General features: G+C 38.6%; 1 protein-coding gene across 2 annotated transcripts in view; it reads left to right on the plus strand.

Annotated features, from left to right (window-relative positions):
• The window catches only part of myo1ea (myosin IEa), a 43,042-nt gene that overhangs the window by 4,945 nt on the left and 15,985 nt on the right, over positions 1 to 22,112 (plus strand). For both annotated transcript variants that reach the window (XM_026320231.1, XM_026320232.1), the window contains exons 2-11: positions 7,786 to 7,929; positions 8,870 to 8,959; positions 9,544 to 9,638; positions 13,712 to 13,799; positions 15,301 to 15,390; positions 16,212 to 16,343; positions 16,555 to 16,689; positions 16,972 to 17,104; positions 21,047 to 21,243; positions 21,384 to 21,464. In XM_026320231.1, coding sequence (XP_026176016.1) covers positions 7,786 to 7,929; positions 8,870 to 8,959; positions 9,544 to 9,638; positions 13,712 to 13,799; positions 15,301 to 15,390; positions 16,212 to 16,343; positions 16,555 to 16,689; positions 16,972 to 17,104; positions 21,047 to 21,243; positions 21,384 to 21,464 — 1,185 coding nt within the window. The remainder of the gene's footprint in view (positions 1 to 7,785; positions 7,930 to 8,869; positions 8,960 to 9,543; positions 9,639 to 13,711; positions 13,800 to 15,300; positions 15,391 to 16,211; positions 16,344 to 16,554; positions 16,690 to 16,971; positions 17,105 to 21,046; positions 21,244 to 21,383; positions 21,465 to 22,112) is intronic.

The following is a 22,112-nucleotide window of genomic DNA, read 5'->3' on the forward strand; positions in this document are numbered from 1 at the left end:
AGAGGACTGCCAGCTATACTTAAGAAAATTGACTCGGTTATAGCATAGTCAGATTGGAATCTTCACGGAAAGCATCAAGGTCGTCCAGACACAACATATGAAACGCTATTATGTAGAAAAGCAGGCCCAATGATATTATTACAGGCATGGTTAGTCACCATTCATGTCTAAATACTACAGACTGTTTTTCAGGTCAGTATACTCAACTCAAATTTGATGAGTCGGTATTTCTCCCTTTGACTTCTAGTAAATGATGGATGCATTAAAATAATTCATGAGTTGCAGAAAACAGAAATCCCTGGTTTGGTGGCATTTTACCAAACCACCTACTGCTTTCTCGTTACACATGATTCACCCTGTCAAGCTTCTCCTCCCCCTTCAGTTTTGGATTAGAAGAGTCTTACATTTGTGTCTAACATGCATTTCCATGTGTTTAGTTACCAGGGAGGATGTTGGCTTGGATTTCATTGCCTGAAACTTGAGACTGCAGCCCTGTTGCAGCACAAAACACGGCTATGAATGAGTTTCCACTGCAGATGGTTTGTTTACATTCAACCACTACTGAGGCTGCTTTTAAAATAAAATACAGCACTTTGTGACATGTCTCTTGTCTAGGATTTTAGTTGAGTTCCACCCTAAACCACATTGTCTTTGATAGAATATTTTATTAGCAGTCTTATTGCTGTTGTCATCCACTTAAGTGGCTGATTCAGTTTGAAATGTCTAAAATCAGCAGCTTAAGTTTCCGTAGTTTTTCTATACTTGGATAAAGAAGAGTGCTGCTACTGTCGAACTGAAAGCGTGTGTAGTTCATCTTGAGATGTGTTAAAAGTCATCCGGTATCTGTTTATGTGTTATGTCGTCTTTCTGTGGGAGGGACAGTGCTCAGCCCTGCCCTGCAGGCACAGCACTACAACATCATCAGAGCCAGTCAGTTCTCATGTTACCAAAACCTGGCAGAATAATGTATTTCTTTTCATTCCTCTATGGTATACGACCTCTAGCAGCTCAGATCCGTAACAGCATGAGAAATCTAGTCGTGGAAACAGGAAAAGGCCTGTTGAGTGCGTTATTTATGGTGGTGTCCCAGTTACCTGCAAGTGACCAATGTCACAATCATGTAATAAAGTGCAAAAATGCCTATAGAGTTTGTTGTCTCAGATCACTACAATCTTAACTACTCTGTGTACAGGTTTTGATCATTTAAAGAAACAAGCATATATTTGATACTGCTTATGTTTCCATTTGGTAGAACATTGTTATTATTACCAGTGTATGACGATGACTGCCAGCTCAGAGCTGTTTGCATTGACAACAGCTTTCAACAAAATCTAGTGATACTTGGATCAGTGCCGTGGCTGCTTTGTTGTGTGTGTGGAGGTGACTCAGGTGACAGGCCACTTGCATTGTCGCTTCTTACCACTCTCTCCTTAGTCTACAGTTGAGCTTGTGCTGTCTTTGTGATTGTCTGATCCCTGTTGACAGTGGAGCTGTGGCGGGCTTAAAAGTTAACATCAAAAATTAAATACTGATTATTGTGATGCTGCTTTTTTAAGTATGACAGTTCATCAATTTTATATTTCAGTCCTGTTTTGGAGATTTCTGTATGGAAATATCAAATATGGGTAGTAATATTATGATATAATGTGTAAAGAGAAGGCAGCATGTGAGTCTCTTCAAAACAGACCTTGCAGACATTTCTCCTCAGTGTGTTGGCACATGAAGGAAATGACTATATTGGCTGTAGTGCCACAAAACAAGCTTTTGTTTGTCTTGATCTCTATGTGTAGCACATGACCTGGGTCTAACCTGGAGAGATAAAGTATACGATGAAATAAAAATCTACACATTTCATCCTTCTTAACAGTTTGACTTTTAAGAGAGTAATTTTAGTGGAATAGGCTAGTGTATGTGTGTGTGTGTCTCAGTGTGAGTCAGTCTGATCTGGTCTGAACGGGATGGAGGGATGGGATGTTCATTAAGGTCACACTGAGCCCTGTATACACACACACACACACACACACACACACACACACACACGCACTGGCCTAAGTCAACTTTTGAAGCTCTACTCCATTTCTCATCATTGTTTATCTTCCTCCTCTACCTTGGAAAGACCAACTATCCCAGTCAGCAGTTTTATCTGCATCTAACTGGTTACACACAGTGGACTAACTGCAAATTCAAGCAACAGAGACCAGGTGGAAAAGCTGTTTAGTGAGTAATGCCTCTGTAAACTGTGTTTAGTTTAGATCAAACCAGATGTGTTTTGAATTGGTAGGGGAAAATATCTGTAAAATCACCCTATGCATTACTGGTTAAAAATGGTGTTGGAGCTATTTCCTGCCTTCTTTTGGCACAGTCCAATAGTGGACAGTCTTGGTCACTGTTATGTCCTTTTTAGTACTTTAAAATATTGTCTGGTAGTGGTACTGGATAAAAAAGAATGACTCATGATGGCATAAAAATCCAATGTATTAGCCATGTTTGATTCTCTATGCTTACTACAAAAAATTTCAAGAAAAAACACATTTTAAGTCTCTGTATATTTTCATTGTGGAAACAGGAGAAGAAATCATTAAAGGATCTTATGTAAATTGGTGTCAGTAGTGGTAAAAATACATCATTTGCAATTAAACCACTGATATGATGGATTGCCTGCTTGCTGCATCAGCACTAATATCTTTCTATCTTAATATTGTGGGCAGATTTGTTGGAGATGATCTCTAACATGTATTAGCAAATAACTGTGATGTAATGTTGTAATATGTTTGAACTAACCCAATTCTTATTTGTTCTCAGTTGATAGTACAGTAACAAACTTATCTGTAGTAAATCAAAACGATCGGGGGAATACGCCATCAGAGCATTTGACTCACTCACTCTCTCAAAGAGTGCTTTTTCTGTGATTAGAGATGCTAAGCCCAGCCACATTCTCCTAATCAACTTCATTTCCATCCTCTCAATGAAGGAAGCACTTCAGCATTTAGATGCTGACAAATCAGAACTGAAGGCCAACTCAGCAAATTCACACATATATTCACCAAATGCATATAAATGGATTGATAAGAGTTTATGATGGAAAAATAAACTTAGTGTTTAGGCACAATCTTCCCCAGGTGAAGTGATCCTTTTGTCTTCATTAGGGCCATAGGTCAGGCCAAAAACCACTACAAAAAAATCTACAATGTAGGTATAAGTTTGTGCATTGATACAATCTCTGTAACTGTAGGTTATTAAAACAAAGCAGAAAACAACATTTATTTAACTGAGAATCTCTTGGGACCCATGAATTATCCTTAATTTGTGGTTTAATTTGTGACACATGTTTACCAAATTAGATTACTTGGGGCTTTGTCCTTGGCTCTTTCACAGGCAGTCTTTTCATCACACAGTCACTAACAAATACTGATAACAATTTGGAAATGGACTTCGCATCTGAATCACTGCCGTTGTCCAGTCATTCAGTACCATACATCCACAGCCAACTGTAAATGGAGCATTATTTTTCCTTGAAGTACCAATTAATGTTTACGTTTTCTAAAGAAATAACACACTGATAAAGATCTTAGACCTCATTTAGCTACAAAACCAAACTACAGCAATAATATGTCATTATACAGGCATTGCTACATATTGTTGGTTTTTAGGTTAAGAGGAGAGAGAATTTTTTTTTTTTTCCACAGTCAACACAGCTAAAGAAACATGGTCTACATGTGCATATTCTAAATGGTACGATGTTCAAAAACTGCAGCAATGATTTTAGAAATCAGGACAAGTAAGCTGGTACATGGTGGCACCAGTAATCTTATACATGAGGGCTTATCAGGCTCAAGGCAAAGTCATATTCACTGAAATGTTGGAGGCATTTTCCTGCAGTCACATTCAGTGCACCTCTTGTATAAACTACTAATAAAACAACTAATATAGCCCGCAGTTTGCACTTTGCATCATAATAAAGAGCTTTTCTAATCTAATCTGATGACACGCAGGAGACGTAACATGTTACTGTACAAAAACTCAACCTATTTTTGCACATTGTATCAAAATTGTGCAATGTCTCCAGATTTTTTTGGTACAGAGTGATTAATGCTTTTAGTTGTTTCTTATTTTAGAAGATAGGAATTTGTTCTCATGGCTTTTACCCAGATTTGCCTCAAAGAACGGAGCAGAAACGTAGCCCTAACACATGTTGGACTGTGTGTCAAATCCTGGTGTGGAAAAGGAGAACAGCACAGAAGGGAGAAATGAGGGGAAAAGTGCCGCTTATGATTCTGAATCAAACCCAGCCATTTCCTGTACCCCGAGCCAGAGCAGCAGCACTCTCCATATATGGTAATGGTATTTGCATGAAGGGAAAGCCTGGGCTTATGGATCAGAACTGGTGTTGAAATTCCTCTGTATTAACTTCTGGGAAATGGTCTGGTCTCATAGTTGTGTTTTTGATGATCTGATTGTCTTTGATTTTCAGAGGAAAAATAAAACAAAAATGATCATCACTAATATTTTTTTATATACTTCCTTTAGTAGCTGTTTTTACGATACTTGTCAAAATATGACATCTTTAGATCTTAACCGTGTTTTAGTGATTCCAGATGCTCATCTCTTTACTATCTTGTGTGTTGCTAAGCTCAGCAGGAAGTGGTTGCATGGTGATGGTGTTGTTATAGCCAGCAGAGACTCCAGTTGCGCCAGATGTCCCCCGTGTGTGTGTTTGCGTGTGTGTGTGTGTGTTTGCGCCGTTACTCCTCTGACACAGACCTACAGTAACTCACATATCCTTTAAGCTGAGCAGACGGGAATTTGTTCAGTTTACATGTGAGAAAACAAAAGGTCCCATGGTGTCTGCACTGAGACAGATGAAGCATGTCATTTGGTATGGTTGTATATTAAATGAAGTTTGTTGGAGGATTACAAATTTAAAATTGAAGGACGGGGTCTTTGTGTAACCAGCAGAACACCTTGATTGGCCCCTAACTTGCTAGGTTGTTTAATTACAGTGTGTAACATCTCAGAAAAGGTCAGTGTTTTTATCATCCATCTGATTCATCAAAATCATTACTGTGTTCGTTTTTCAAGTGTCTGGACCGTTGACAGTGCATAAGCCAGGGAAGCATTTTCCTGAATAGTTAATGGCTCATAAACTGGTACAGAACTCCAAGACCCCTACTACAATCACCAGTACAATGGCCGTCAACCCCTGGCTATTCTACTGCTGCTCAGCAACCAGCAAAAGAGGAGAGGGTTGTTTTACACACCTCCCATACATCTTCCTGTGTATGTGTGCAGCCCTCCTTTACTGTGCAGTTACTCCCTGCTTGTAAGCAAGAATATTTTTTAGTCCTCCTGCTTCATTAAACAAGGCCTAAGTCAAAACAGATGAAACAATCCTTAGAATATTTGACATTTGCCTCCTACATGTCCGGCATATAACCTCTCCCTTCTTGTATCTGCACACTTTCATTCCAAACATAGCAGAGAGAGATTAAATATAGCATGTTAATTTGTTTTCACTTTATGGTTGGGCCAGCTCTCTCACTCTTGAATGCCTGCTTTTTGAGAAAGGGTTTTCATCTGTACTGCTTTTAATAAGTAGGTGTCAGTAAAAGGATAACTAGTAATTGCCTGAATAAAAAGAACATTTGAGTGATGTGAAAAAGAAGAAAATACAGGGCTGGTTGTGCTGCTTTTGGACATTATTGAAGCACTGTTAACTCAAATGGGCATAAATGTATTCTAAGACATCAGCTGCACTTTGTTGATGAAACATTTACTATATAAGTTGATGAGGTTATGGGCTTGTCTTGCCTGATAGTGCCATTAAAACATATGGAAGGCAGCTTTTGCTGGTTTTGAAAGTTAATTTACATTTAAACTGTTTTATTACACTTGCTATTATAAGTGATGTATTTAGTTATTTAATATTGTCATTCTTTGTTTCCGTATTGTAATTCTAATATCTCTAGTTCTGTCTATATCAACATATAACATCTGGGGGATTTCTTTTTTGCTCTGTGATGGACTGGTGACCTGTCTAGGGTGTGCGCCTGCCTTTCACCCAGAGAGCTGGGATAGGTTCCAGCAGATTCCTGTGACCTTGGTAAAGAATAAGCGGGTGTAGATAATGGATGGATGAATTTCTTCCCTATGGCCTTTTCCACTGCTATCCACAAAACACTAAATAATACAAGTGTTTAGTGTGTTTACCCTTGTCACATCTTTGCTTCTTTAACTCCTAGAATATTTTTAGATCACCCTCTCCTTTTACTCATTGTCAGGTGTGTGTTTTTTTTTTGTTTTTTTTTTTTTGGCCCCGAGAGTGACATCATCCTGTCATCGCTACTAAGGAGGGAAGGAAGTCAGGATCTCCCACTGCCGCACCTAAGAAGTTGTAAAACATGTTAATGAGTGTGATCTTGAAAATTAACCAAGTAACAATTTGCTGCTTAACTTCTGAGGAAAAATGCCCACGGAATTAGGATGAAAAGCTGTTAATGTTCGTCGCAATCTCTCATGCCATGACAGAGTCTGTAAAGTGGTTTTAATTTTGGGGTTGTAAAGAATAAAGTCACCCTGGAGGATATTAAAAGCTTGCTGGCCCTCCTCTCCGACTTAGTAATTTAGAGTTAATTACCAAAAGCACATTGACTTTCCACTGGTTTATTTTGCACTGTAGTGTTACTTTGTGGTCTGCATTTACTGGCAATTTTGGGTTGGATAGTTTACAAGGAATGACCAAAAATATAGTATTTAATGAGACATTTAGATATTTGTATATATTGTGTATTATTACAATTGAATTTGAATATTATATATATTATGTATAATATTGAAATCAAACTAGTTATATCAGTTGAGGTTCACTTTTCATATTAGAAACAATCTGTTTTCTGAGCACTTTAAGGATATTTTGTACATCTTGGCTTTTAAACCAGGCTTTTCTATGAAAATAATAATAATTAATAATTATGTAAATAGAAAATCTCTAACCCTCTTTTTCTCATAAAGTAAGACAAGATTATCTTTAACTTGGAGCTTGGTTAAGAATGAAAAATGTAGATAATAGATTATCTGTATACTGCTGCTAGATAAATTAGTTTCTTGCTGTACTGGTTTTTTTTTTTTTGTTTGTTTTTTTTCCTTTGGCAGGATAGTTTAAATTGCTACTCTGCTCCTTCCTCTCCCACACTTCCTCACTAAAGAGGGAGGAAGTCAAGAGTTAACTTGTGTGTTGACTTATGTTCTGGATGCTCTCTGTGGTTTTGAGTGGTCCTCCGTCCAGGAGAAAGAGACTCACTTCTCATAGCACATTGTGACCTTCATCCACAGTAGCCAGACAACACTGACTCATAGCGCATGATGGATGACCTCAGTTCTCCAGAGACTCATGCAGCTAAAACAAAAACAGAAATGTAGGGATAAACCAGATCGTTAGGATGTGGATTAAAGTAGGGTCAGAGCATCTTTACTGTTGAACAAATAACACTATGCACTTCTGGAAATATGACCTTGTGCTCTTTCAGAGTAAACATGGCTCAGTGTGCTGCTGGTTTCACAGAATGTGCACACATGGAGTTTTTTTGCTGGAGCGCTAATAACCATTTCCCTCTTGGCTTTCATTTTGCTCTCTCAACAATGTGATAAAACCACACTGTCTATGAAACAGCAATTCATTCATGTAGCAGTGCGACATTGAAGTCAGCCAGCCTCTCGAATCATCCACCTCATCTCTTTGTGTCTTTCTGAGTGACCTAACAATTGTACATTGTATGTGTTTTGTTGCAGGGGAGCCGGGGGCACTACCGGTACCATTGGCAGAGCCACAATGTCAAAATCAGCGGAGTGGATGACATGGTGCTGCTCAGCAAGATCAATGAGGATGCTATTGTGGACAACCTCAAGAAGAGATACATGGATGACTACATCTTTGTATCCTTTGCTCACAAAGATCACACCATAATGTGGAAGCATAGCATAGTCCTGTCTCATCCCTGTTATTCCCAGAATAGCTGAATGCTCATTCGCAGTGACATAGTAGCAGTGAGTAATAGGTCAGTGTGGGAAGTTGACACCTTCCTCCTGAGACGCTGCTGTGAGCAGGGGGCAAAGGGCCTCTCTGACCATACATCCACTCTGACCTTGAACGCCCACGTCTTCAGATTTACTCTCACTGAGCTGTAAAATATGAACAAAATCCAAAGTGTTTTTGAACCAGAGAAGTGCTTCTATCTTTTTTTGATTGTGGTGGAGATTTAAACTTGTGCTGAGAGCTATCATTTTCATACAGTACATCGCACAAATACTAGGTTTAGGTTTTTAAAGTACAGCTGCGGCTACACACACACACACACACTGACACACATATATAAGCTGTGTAAAATGGTGTAAAATGAGTTGATGAATGAATGAATAACCCCTTTGAAAAGCAAAACTGGGAGTTCTCAAAGCAGATCATTGCATAAACTTCATCCACGCTGTGGCAGTGGTCAGGATTATGAAGTTTAGTCCAGTTTTAGGTTCACCAGCACTGAGTCAGGCCTTTGATTTGGGTCAATAAAGAGACATAACTGCCAAGACTGTGGGTCAATGTAGGCCACCCACAATAGCAGCTTTATTTGTCTTGAGCAGCGTTCACAACCTCAAAGTGTTACATGGATAATCTGTTCTCTGCCATTTGTAAGCACTTGATGCTTATTTGCTCAGGCCTTATAAATAAGTTCTCCACCGCTGCATGTTTCACATTATGCTTATGTCATGGCAGCCTAAGATTAAGTTGTTTCTTACACTTCCACTATGAGGTGATTTTAATTCAGTGTTTTTTGTTTTTTTGGTTGATTTGTCCACACTGTATGGTCCTTAATACGAGCAGACATACATTGGTCCTGTGCTTATCTCTGTCAACCCCTTTAAGCAGATGCCGTACTTTGGGGAAAAAGAAATCGAGATGTATCAGGGAGCTGTAAGTAAAATTTCTTTGTTTCTCAAAGAACACATGACACTATATGATTTCTAAACACATTTTACAATGACTTATATGTTATTGGAGCGCCTGTGGTTTTCATATAGTAAAACAGTGAAGGTCCAAAGCTTTTATATGACTTGGGTTAGATGCAGTGCAAACTTTCCAGCAGCCTGCCGCAGATCTTGCTGTAAGAAACCTGACTCAACCACTGAGAAGGCTTGGCAGTACCTTCACATAACCGCCTGTTTGAGTCTGCCTCCTCTCTTCACCAGCCTGCTGGGAGATGGTTTCTCTCCTTAGGCCAGGATCACATTTGAAGACTTTTGAAACTCCTAAATGACTGTGAGAACAGCATTGCACGTACCAAATTTAACAGTTTCTGGCAGGTTTTAGTTGTATGTACGTCCACTGAGTTCAGATTTGTGCAATAATCTTTAGTAATCTATTATATCAGATTAACATGAAGAACTCATGAAGATATTGACTTGGTTGCTTTAGATTTACCTCCACAAAGTTTTACAAAACCTGTTTGCTCATTTATTTTGTTTAAATGATTTTTTATTTTTTTTTTCAAATCTCAGGCTCAGTATGAGAACCCTCCCCACATCTATGCTCTGGCGGATAACATGTACAGAAACATGATGATTGACCGTGAGAACCAATGTGTCATCATCAGGTAAGACTGTTCTGCATTCTTTACGCATCATGAACTAATGACATGTGACAATGAAAATATGTAATGCATTGCAAAAGAGCCGGCATTTTTTGTTGATTTGTTATTATTAAAATTCTCTGTTTAATATGAATGTGTAATCAAATGTGTGTGCAGGTTTTTGGTTTGTCAGTGTGTCACAAATGTCCAGGATGGGAGAGTGAGATAAAGATTAGAAATAACAACAAAGCTGACTCAACCACTGCTGTACTGCTGCCGAGCCTCTGAATGTGATGATAATAGTTGGGAGGGGAACAGAGGAACAGACCTAACAGGTTGCACCACATCAGTTGGAGCAATGTGTCTCTGGTGTTTTTCCATCATGTCATTTTCATTGAAATGGAAATTAAAGGAAAAATGCACTATACAGAAATATGAAAACACTGCACTGTTCTCAGCTTGATCTGGCCTATCTTAACTCAGGATGTGAGACAGAAAGCAGCTGCGATTATTTTTGAAGAACTTCCTGGATTTAAAAAAAAAAAAAAAAAACAGGAAGAACACCTGCATCCCCCTCTCCTTATATTTAGGGAGTTTCTAGGTGCTTTTCCAGCCTTTATGAGTTTGTTGGTGAACGTTTTTGAGCTACACAGCTGTAGAGAGAAAAGTGTGGTGTCATGAGTGGGGCTTTATCCTATGGTCCAGTCACCTGAGAAGCATGGTTATTATAGTGCTTACCTCACGATGAATGAGCCCTGCTTCAGCACTTTCGTGTGTTATTTGGACAGCCAGCAGTTGCTAGTTCAGTTTCCCACATAAAGGCACTGAGGTGGATTTTGTGATTGACTAAATCAGCAAACAGAAGAATCAAAGTGGTTTTATGATGAACCAGGTCTCAGTAAACAAAGGCTGCTATGAACTGCTGGCCAGACAGTGTGGTCAGCATCAGCCCTTGTTAATGCTTTTTCAATTTTACCATGAAAGTGTGTGAATTCACTGTAGGGGAATTCTAGATGAAGGGGTTGTGCAGTTTTGGCTACTGTTGCTGGGAAATTGTGATTTTTTTCCATGATTCTGCACAATTTTCACTTGCTTTAAAGAAAACTGTTTGCATTAGTTTATCTGTTGGTCATCTGCTTACTACTAAAACTGATCTGACTATCAGTGGAAGGTAGGATTAGATATTAAACAACAACAGGTATGTTGTTGGTCTTATCAGTTTGGCACTCCCTATCCAACTACTAAATGAGATCATGTGCAGGATATCGTTATAAAGTTGAGGAAGAACTGTTTCATATCTGCTCCTAGCATGCGTAAGACCAGGATGAATGGTTTCACCTGATTTTGTGTTCAGTCCTTTGGTTGAAACAACTCCTGAAACCAAATCCTTTTAATTTTTTATAAACTTTTTTACTGATTGCCCATGAACTAATTTCCTGACTGCGATGGCTGTGCCTTTCTTTTGAAAGGTGCCAATGAAGCCGGGTGTTTTTATTATTAGACCAGTTTTCAGAGGACAAAGGATCCAGAGAGATTGCCAAGATCCATTTAATGTTAAAGGATTACTCATAGGGTGTTACTTACAGTACACAGTAAGAGTATGTTGCATTTGTTTTAGCCTGTTCCATTTGCATTCAGTTCTACCTGCCTGAATTATCTGCTGTATTGTTGTCATGTGATCCTTCACATGACCAGCACCATTTTTCACTGTTTGCTGATGTTCCCTTGTTTTAAACCTGCAATAACAAACATCTATTATTTAAGTAAACCCCACTTAAGTTCGACAAATGAATCTGCCACCTGTATAGGGATGAAATTATTTGGATGTACTTCAGCAAGATAATTAAAATAAGTTGGATTTTATTGTTTTGAACAAACAGAGCATAAGTTATCTTACTTTCTTCTCGCTCATCAATTTTGAAACCTGGGTTTTTTTAGGTGCAACATAATAAATGCTATGATCTAAACCAAAAATATCTTCTTACTAATTTTTGGAGAGTTAAACTACATCTCATGGCCTTCTTAAAGCAAATGATGATGCTTAGGTGTCATCAAGTGAGCAATATACAGAACGTCACTCATGTAATAACAATTGGTCATTGATGGTACCTGCTATCTCCTTGGAGTCATCCGTTGATGATCATCCTCTCTCAACTGTTGTCTGATCTTGGACGATGATTGATCTAAGCTGATGGTATTACTGGTTTTGGTTTAATGCTCATAGACTGATGATGTGGTCTACAGTCACAGTTCAGACACAGTATTGTACCAACAAGCCACATGTCTGACAGCTGTTGGTTTGGCATAGCAGATCTCTTCCACTCTCCACATCGATTATCACTTTTTAAAACCCAGATGATATCAGTAGTCCCAAGACATTGTAAGCAATAGACACATAATAAACAAAATCCACAATGTTTTGGGAATTATGTGATCATGTGTAAACAACGCTCAAGTTGAAATACGAAAAAAATTGACGAAAAACCACCAAAACTAGAAACCAGTGTTGCCTGTACATCTTTCGTATAACCAGTGCAGTAAATGATTTTATGAAAGTCAAAGACTTCACCTCCCTGCCTATGCATTGGACTGCGTAACTCATGTCCTTGTTTGCTTAATAAATCTGTGCAGAAGCTAACAATGCCTTCAGCATCTGAGCTTGACAACAATGAGCCTCAACCCTTCTGGGGGCTCAACATGGGACTTAAATTCCCACTGCAGTTTGTGCAGAAAGTAGCTCTTCAGAGGATAAACTTGCAAGAGGAGAAACAATGTTCTCAAAGGAAGCTTAGGATTTTTTTTTTCTCACATTAAAAGAAAAGATCAAGCTCAGCATATGAGTTCTCCTGCCTCTTGTTCATTGATTGGACTAAAAGTGTGCAGAGAGGTAGCCCAGACACTGCAGAGGAGAGGAAGATGTATGGGGGGAGAGTTACAACAATACAGAAACGGATGTGTAATAGAGTGGCTCCCATGACTTCTCTTGGCAGCCTCTAACAGTCTGCAGCTGTTTTTCTCACAGAGGCATTACCAACCTGACCCTACTTTAAGGCACAGAAAGAAAAAACAGACTCCACTGTCATACACTGCCAAACCACATATGTCAAAATAAGTATGACCCTAGCAAAGAGAAAGGCAAGGAGGAAAATAGACAAGTGTAGGACGAGGGGAAAAAAAAAATCTGTAAATGTGACAAAACCCATTAAATGTCCTTATTACTATAGCATCCATTTGCCTGGATTTACTGTAGCCTGTCAGTCGTTTAATCAATCCTCAATTGATTGAATTTTGCTTCTAGTTGAACAAAAACACAGTGTGTTAATTCAGCAGATTCAGTAGGACTGATGAAATTTGAATTGACTGCACATTATGAATAAGATCGACTCCAGTGACTTGATTTAAAGCAGGATTTTGATTAGATAGGACCTGTAAATGAAAAGTATTGACAAACATCATTATGACATTGTTTTCACAATAAACACATGTAAATGAACCAATTATGGCAACAAAAAAAAAACATAAACATAAGGTAATGGTTGTATTGTGTATTTGCACATGAATGCAAAGCTATGAAACATCATGCAAATGTGGTACATGTAGAACTTAAAACATGACACACACATATTATTTTAATGCACAGATGTTTTGAGCTGAGTCCCTTCCTCAGCATGCTAATTGTTAGACAATAGACCACACGCAGGTGGCAGTAATACACACAGTAGGCCTTAGGTTAATTAGTCAACAAGATGCATCTGGCAAAACAACTAATGGAATTTGGAAAAGGCTTTAAAAATTACAATAACAGCAAAAGTAAATAAAGAGCCAACACATGGTGCAACATGATGGTGCAACAAATCAGGCATTTTTTGTTAAGTGGCAGCAGCTACAGCAAATACAAAATGTCTGATGTGAGAGAGTGAAAATAAGGGCACCAAGGTCATGTAGCCAAAGCTCCATGTCATTCAAAGCACAATACTCACTGTCCCTCCACAGCACAAGCAAACAAGCACAAGAACATGAACATGCTCAGAGTCACTGTGCTGGCTGCATGTATAAGAAAATACTTATACACACTTACATTTTTATCTGTTTTTCAGTGGAGAAAGCGGTGCAGGGAAGACTGTGGCAGCCAAATATATTATGGGATACATCTCCAGAGTGTCAGGGGGCGGACCCAGAGTGCAGGTGAGAGGAGCTGCCTTTTCTCCTTCCTTCAGGACAATGTGTAAAAGATTTTTACAGTGTTAATGCATAGAATGAATCTCGGTAATAAGTGCATGGCTTTTTGCTATATTGTGATGAAGGAACATATAATGATCCACGCATCCACCATTTCATTTATAATATCCATTTATTGAGCAAGCTTTCAGTGTGCAGGCCATTTAACAAACACATTCAAAAGAGGAAACATGAACTGGATCCTTAAACATGTAAATTCATGCCTTTTATTTAATGGTTAACTGATTTTTTTATATTTCGCCTATTTTACTTATAGAATCACGAACAAATGGAGCAGGGTTAGTAATATCACTGCACGTCTGTATGAAATCAACCTGTTGCTATTTAATTCTTGCTCTTAATCATCCTTTTAATTTAATTCCTCAGTCTTATCATCCTTATCCTTACACCCCTTTATGAGCTCATCAGCACCGTTTTATTCACCCAGCCCCCTCGAGCCATCTGGCATCTTCCAAAATCAGCAGATGTCCGGTTTCTAAGCTTGATAAAGATCTAAGGTTTGATGAGGAAATTCCTGCCCCATGATGGATTCTTAAATTTAATCCACTCAGAGCTGCTTCCAACAAGCCCCAGAAATAATGTTCTGGCTTTAAACTGAGCATCAGAGCTGGTACTCTGACTAAGCCCCATGTGTTGTACATGTGTTGTATAACATTGTTATTTTTTTGAGTGCTTAGAGTTACAGGTTACAGAGGAAAATGTACACTTCTGAAGAACGTTATAAATAGAACACTCTTAGTATTGTTTAAATAAATGTGGCCATGGAAAAATGGAGACAAACACACTTCACACACTGTTTCCAAGATCTCCTTTGCAGCATCACTTCTCCTTCACATGGTTTGTGCATATTCACATGTACATGAGAACAGTTTTAAACTGGTAAATATCATAATCTGTCCGATCACTGTCATCTTATTATTATTTTTATAGAATTAATAAGGGCTATAGAGCATTTATTTTTAACATGTTGTGACCATGCTGGCAGTGTGTTCCCAACTCTAAATTGTATCTCTTTGAGAGTTATTTAAAGCTTCATAAATAAATCAAGTCAAAAAAAGTAACAGTGCAGGAAGAGCCTCAATATGGATCTCTATAAATAGATTGAAATGTAAGGGATATTATTTTTTTTCTTTCGTTCAGGACTAAATTTAGGAACACAAAAAAAGAAACTTCCACTTAAAGTCTGTGTTAATGGTAGCTGGAATAGCTCTGCTGTACCAATTTAAAACTCATGTGCTCCTGACATGCAGATGGCTCATAGGAAAGATAATGCCCTCCAGACTTTATGTCCACACACACATACACACACACACACACGCATGGCCATATTTGGGTGGAAAAGTACAGAGATGTACACATCAGCCTCTCAGCGAGGGTGTGAAGTGCGTGGTGTCTCTCCCTGCTCTAAAGTCTGTCTGCGACGCTCATCGCGTCTGTCTCCTCACAGCACGTCAAAGACATCATCCTGCAGTCCAACCCACTGCTGGAGGCCTTCGGCAATGCCAAGACTGTGAGGAACAACAACTCCAGCAGATTTGTAAGGCTTACATTTCACTTTCTAACAGTTTGGCTCAAATCTTAACAGGCTCTTATGAACCAAAGAAACATCCATTTCAAAGAGTCTAAACCTGTTGGCCTAGTGTACTAGGATTTGAAATTGCGATAATCCTCTCAATAATTCTCAGAGATAAATACATGCACTAAATGCTGTTTATCTCTGAATAATCTGAGTCAACTTTTTTGTGGCACACCTTTAAATCACTAGAAAACAAAGATTTACAGTAACAGCCTTTCTTCTTTCTCTGATACTGCATAAGCAAAACTCATATCTATCCTGTCTAACCAGAGTTGTGCTGTAAGTTAGTGTGCAGAGGCATACATGCAGAACCAGAAGCACATCTTCTACTGCTTATACAGGACGTCAGCCAGCAAAGACTTCAAATTAAGGCAAAACACATTTAAAAACATCCCTCAAAGCTTCAGCTCATTGTTTCAGGTTAGCATACAACAACAGTATTGTTTCAAGGAGGATATTTTTAGTACAGGTTTTGGGAAAATGTTTTTGGTTTGTTACTAATGGCCTGAGATCACTACTTCTGAGGTACAGTCTCGGGATAAATAGCGTCTCTGTTCAGCTTTCGGCTTCTGCTCTCAGTTTGACTGGAACAGTACATTACAGGCTTTTCTGGATGAGAGCTAAACAACTTTTTTTTATATAGATGCACACACACACACACACACACACACACACACATACACTCTAGCAACAACCTGAGAACATTGAGGTGACAGTAATTCAGATCTTTAATCTTTATTGCTGCCCACTCCAATACTAAAAAACATGCTTTGATCCATTAGGGGAAATACTTTGAGATCCAGTTCAGCTCTGGTGGTGAACCAGATGGAGGGAAAATCTCCAACTTCCTTCTGGAGAAGTCACGTGTTGTCATGAGGAATCCTGGAGAAAGGAGTTTCCATATATTCTATCAGGTAAGGCTTCTTTCTTGAGCTGAATAGCAGATGAGGCATATTTGTCTCATGAAAGGAGTCTGGGGGAATTTCAGGACACACTGGATTTGATGTGGTTGCAGGAAGAAGGTCAATCTGTTTTCACTGTCCATGACTTAAGGTCCCTGGAAAAGACATGCAGATCTATAAATGGTGTATACACAATGAAAAACTATACGTTTTTGCTCTGCAGTTGATAGAAGGAGCCAGTGGTGAGCAGAAGAGCAGCCTGGGAATCACAAGCCTGGATTACTATAGTTACCTCAATCAGTCTGGTTCCTACAAAGTGGACGACATCAATGACAAGAGTGACTTCCAGGAGACAATGGTACTTCTGTTTAACTTGCAATAACTTAACACCATCAGTGGTGTTGTGCACGTCTGTGAATCCTCATGTCGGTGTTCCTATGGCTCACCATCTTCTTTTTGCAATTCTCTCTCAAACCTGCTACTCCATTTTTTTTTCTTTTCCAATGATCTTCTCCTGTTTTTGTTTACCAGTAAAACCATAACAGAAGTAATTAGAGGACAAAAGCTAAGTGCCGCTAAAATGTGCAAACTCACTCTACAGCCCTGATTTAGCTTGATTTGTTTGCTTTTGCTTTCCCAGCACGCCATGGATGTGATTGGCATCTCAGTGGAGGACCGTGCCATGGTGCTTCAGATTGTGGCTGGAGTCCTGCACCTGGGAAATATCACTTTCAGGGAATCAGGCAACTATGCTGCTGTGGACAGTGAAGAGTGTAAGTAGGCTCACACCAGGACTTGTTACAGGGACAGTTAAAAAAATAGATCTTTGAGGTTTGTTCTTGCATTTGTATTCATTTGACAATGAATAGGTATTGTCTTTGTAAATGGCTACAGCCATTCTAGTGGCTGCACTAAATGCTAATATCTGCATGCTACCACATGGACCACCATGTAAATGTAAATGTGTCATTTTAGACGTTGTTTCTTGTCAAACTAAACTAAAATAAACTAGATTAAACTAAATTAAACTATACTAGATTAAACTAACCTAAACTAAACTAGGTTAAACTAAATTAGATTAAATGAACCTAAACTATATTAAACTAAAAAACTAGATTAAACTAAACTAAACTAAACTAAACTAGATTAAACAAAATTAGATTAAACTAAACTAGATTAAACCAAACTACATTAAACTAGGATAAACTAAACTAAACTAGATTAAACTTAACTATCACGTTCACCATTTTAATTTAGCATCTGTGTTGGTAATTTGCATTAGCCACATAATACAGCTGTGCCTGCTAGGAATATCATTAGGTTTGCAGGTATTTGGTCTTCAAGGAAACTTTTAAAAACAAGTTCATCTTTTGACCTGATAGAAAAACAAGTAAGGAAATCCTCCCAGCTATTGTAAATTCATCCTCTAGGGACTATGAGTGTCTGTACCAATTTTTTCAGTCCCTGTAAAAGCTATTTTTACACACTGTTGTCCATTTCTTGACCTATGTGTGAAAACTTAGTCAGTTGGTGATGCCAGAGAAATAGTTAGGATATCACCAAAATCAGTCGGATTTCTCTGTCTGAGGACCGCGCTGAGGTTAAATAGCTTCTCACTGCTTTCTTGCTTCTCTGAATGTCTCTTCTCTCTCCAGTGTCCTGAGCTGCCCTTGTCTGGTTGGTTTTGACTCTTTCTCTCTCACCACTTTCACTCCCTAAAGTTTTATAGTGTTAATGCAGGGCTGCAGCCAGCAGTCTGGAATAATCCAAGCTCATGCTAGATTAATAGAATATAAAACACTATTATTGGAGGTCAGGACATATTTCATCAGAGACTAAAATTACTTGGAAAATACTTCTTCTATCCCATTTACTTTTGCCTTTTCCAGCCTCAGTTTTTTCTTTTATCCCTTTTTCTTTTTCTGTTCCTTTCTCCTTCTTTCTCGTGCTGTATTTGTATGATGCAAATGACAGCACATTTATAGTGTACAAAGCCTGGATTTGTTCTGCGCATACGTAACAGTTGCACTTCATAATCTGCCTTTCCTGTTCCCTCCCATCTCACTTCCTGCACAAAAAACTGCTGTGTGTTGAACAGATTCAGACCCCTGCTCCTCAAGTTCACATACACACCAGCTCACACTCAACAAGGAAAGTGTGTCATCTCTTGTTGAAGGAAATTTAGAGATTACTTATAAAAATAATTTAGGCACTACTTGCCTGCTTTTTTTATATTCTGTTTTTGCTTTACATTACATTTTCATTTACATTACACTTTTCCAAATTCTCTTCCAAATTTATTTTGTTTACTTTTTCATTTAAAATGAAGTCCTGTGTGTTTGTCAAAAGTGTGTAATGGACCTGAGTAAATCAGTTTGTGCTTATGTAGATATCGAACTAGAGGTAGCTGCTTGGATACCTTAGCTTAACCAAGAAAATAGTGCACATAACCCCTGGCACAGTCACAACCTGTTGTTTCTATGCTTATGTTTTTGTAAATATGTCTGTTTTATTCTTTATTGATTAACAAGTTTTAGAAGTGTTTGTAAGAAGATTCTCTTTCAGTCAACTTTAGTAAAAACACAAAAAAGCAAACAATTTCCTAAAGGTCTAACTTTTTCTTTACAAAGTGGATGACTAAATCTCTTTGCAAACTTTTAACATGTGACAGGTTTATCAGGGATAGCTCATGCTTTTTTTTTTTTTTTTTTTTTTTTGTTGGTTTGTTACAACGGATTTGTTCATTTCGCTTGGTGGTTAGCGCTGTTGCCTCACGGCAAGAAGGCTCCTGGTTCGAAACCCAGCAGGGACCTTTCTGTGTGGAGTTTGCATGTTCTCCTCGCGCTTGTGTGTGTTTTCTCCAGGTACTCCGGTTTCCTCCCACAGTCCACAAACATGTATGTCAGGTTGATTGGTGACTCTAAATTGCCCATAGGAGTGAGTGTGAGTGTGTGAGGTTGTTTGTCTCTGTGTGGCCCTGTGATGGACTGTGATGTGTGATGGATGGCTTTCACCCAAAGAGAGCTGGGAAGAACTCCAGCAGATCCCTGTGACCCTAAATACAAATAAGCAGGTATAGATCCTTCCATCCATTATCTATACCCGCTTATTCCTCAACCAGGGTCACGGGGATCTACTAGAGCCTATCCCAGCATTCTTTTGGGTGAAAGGCAGGGGTACACCCTGGACAAGCAGGTATAGATGATGGATGGATTTGTTCATAATATGTTTATTACGTTTTTTGAGCCTCAGTTCTTTATTCTGTACCTCCTAAAAAACTACTATGCAAATTTCCAACATTTTATTATTCAAACATCATTTAAATTAGTAGAGTCAACATTATATAAGAAAAGTGACCGGATTGTTGTATATGTCACATTTTATTGATAAAAGTGAAGCAACATGCTTGGTAAACTCCTGCCAACACATCCTCTTATTGCTCTCAATATCCACTGCTGCTTTGACTAACAAATTTCCTGCCAGGGAACTGCATTGTTCCCAAAAAGCACATACACAATGTACGAAAGCCTCCAGCTCATATTATACGATCTATACCTTACAAAGGGAGACTTTTCCTGATGATTTCGGCAGGCATATGGCCAGTCACACCCTAATGTCCCAAAAGGGGTGCTACTGCAGTGGTCTGATGCATTCCCAGACACAGTGAGTCTGCAGGCCTGAGAGCTATTTCCTTTTAGGGGAAGTGACTCACTGTAATAAGGCAGGGAGGGGCTCTCTGGGGACAGTATCAATGCCAGGTCAGGGCAAATGATCTGTGGGGTTTTTTCAGGAGTTAGTGTAGCCCAATAATGTTCTTCTGTTTTGCATTTAGCTGTAATCCGAAGCTTATCTCATATGTATACTCTCCAGAGGATGTTTTGTTTCAGCGGTTTATCTGCAGAATCACCCCAGTTTTGTGGCTTTACACCATAGTTGTATGATATTGTGATTGGGATCAGTAGGAGCCTTTGTGACTTGCGAGACTTTATCTTTGATTAAGACTTAAAGGAAGGATAAAGGTATGTTGGATTTGCAGTGGCTCTCTCTTCTATGCAAAGGTTATACAGGGCCGCCTTTCGAATGAATGCAGTCCTGCATACTGATTTGCATACTATGCAAAATGTATATACTATAGAAATGTACCTAAAATGCTAAAACATGCTGCTTTAGATCTCAGTTTATCAAACTAGCAGAGCAACAATTTAATATAGGCAACCATAACAGTATAATTTAACAATTAAATTCCTTCCATTCATTATTTTTTGCCTTAATAATTTAATCTATAACCTATAAAATGTCAGAAACTGGTGAAAATCACTAATTGCCCATTGACCCTGGTGATGTTTTGTCTCATGCGATAAGACACCCATTGCTTAAGAAAAGCAGCTGCAATTTAAAAGCTGCATCTAGACAATAAAATATAAAAAGCTGTCAAAATTGTTTGGGATTTTCTGGTGATTGATTAAATGATGGATGATCTAATTGTTTGAGTTCTACAGGAACGTCACGGCTGTAATATCTGTGTTGCAGAAATATACGTTTCATATCCCTAAATATCCAAATTGACTCTTTGTCAGTGATATTATTATACTATCAATATATCGCGGCTTTGTTAGTATATAAATTCTTGTAGAATTGTAATCATCAGGTCAAATGAACATTTATAAAATGACATAGCTCTTCACTTCTCTCCTTTCTCTCCTGTCTTTTAACAGTTCTAGCCTTTCCTGCTTTTCTGCTTGGCATTGACCAGAACCGTCTGAGGGAGAAGCTGACAAGCCGAAAAATGGACAGCAAGTGGGGAAGTGCAGTGGAATCTATCGACGTGACACTGAACGTGGAGCAGGCATGTTACACGCGTGACGCCCTCTCCAAAGCCCTGCATGCACGTGTGTTTGACTACCTAGTCGAGGTATGATAGCATGTTTGTGCTGCTTTAGATTTCACTACATCTATAGTTTGTCTCATCTCATCTTTAATAAATTGTCATAGGTAGTAAAGCTGTTACCTGGTATAAACCCACTTTTTAGTAACATAATCCTTTGATTTCAGTCCATCAACAAAGCCATGGTGAAGGATCATCAGGAGTTAAATATCGGCGTGTTGGACATTTATGGATTTGAAATTTTCCAAGTAAGTGCGTTTCTTTCAGAATCTGACACGTGGATGCTACAGTTTTACTTTGCTTCAACATATAAATTAGATTAACACATATTAACTTTGAGCATTTAAACTGATTAAGCACTAAGGATAAAACTAATTTGTAAAGTATGCGGCTTAAATCCCATCTCCTGATTGAGACAGCCGACTTCAACATGCGTTATAATCAGATTACTTGTTTGTTTGGTTTGCTTAGTCCTGGATTTGCTGATAGGATGGGACAAAGTGTTTATAGGGCTTTTATATTGTTTTGTTTGCAAAGACCTCTGGCTATATATGCACCATGACATTATATAACATCATCCACTCTAAGTAATATTCAGTCTGCTCTGCCACCATTGTCTGTCTTTCAGCTGGAATGATTTGGTTTTGTATACACAATGTAAGAAAAGGCCAGCTGCATTTTGGTTGCCACAGATTATTAGACAGGAAGATGCAGACCACCGTCACAGGCTCAGACTGAAGGTCCATTGTGTGTGCTATGAATGGCACAATTTGGTCCTTCTTTTTAAAACCAGTCTGTGTATAGCTTCTACTGAGTCCAGATGATATCAGTACTCTACTGAAGCTTAATGCTCACTGAGACTTTATGGAGTTTATTAACCATGTTGTCTTGTCAAT

Source organism: Mastacembelus armatus, chromosome 3 (genome assembly GCF_900324485.2).
Source record: "Mastacembelus armatus chromosome 3, fMasArm1.2, whole genome shotgun sequence".
Classification (NCBI taxonomy): Eukaryota; Metazoa; Chordata; class Actinopteri; order Synbranchiformes; family Mastacembelidae; genus Mastacembelus; species Mastacembelus armatus.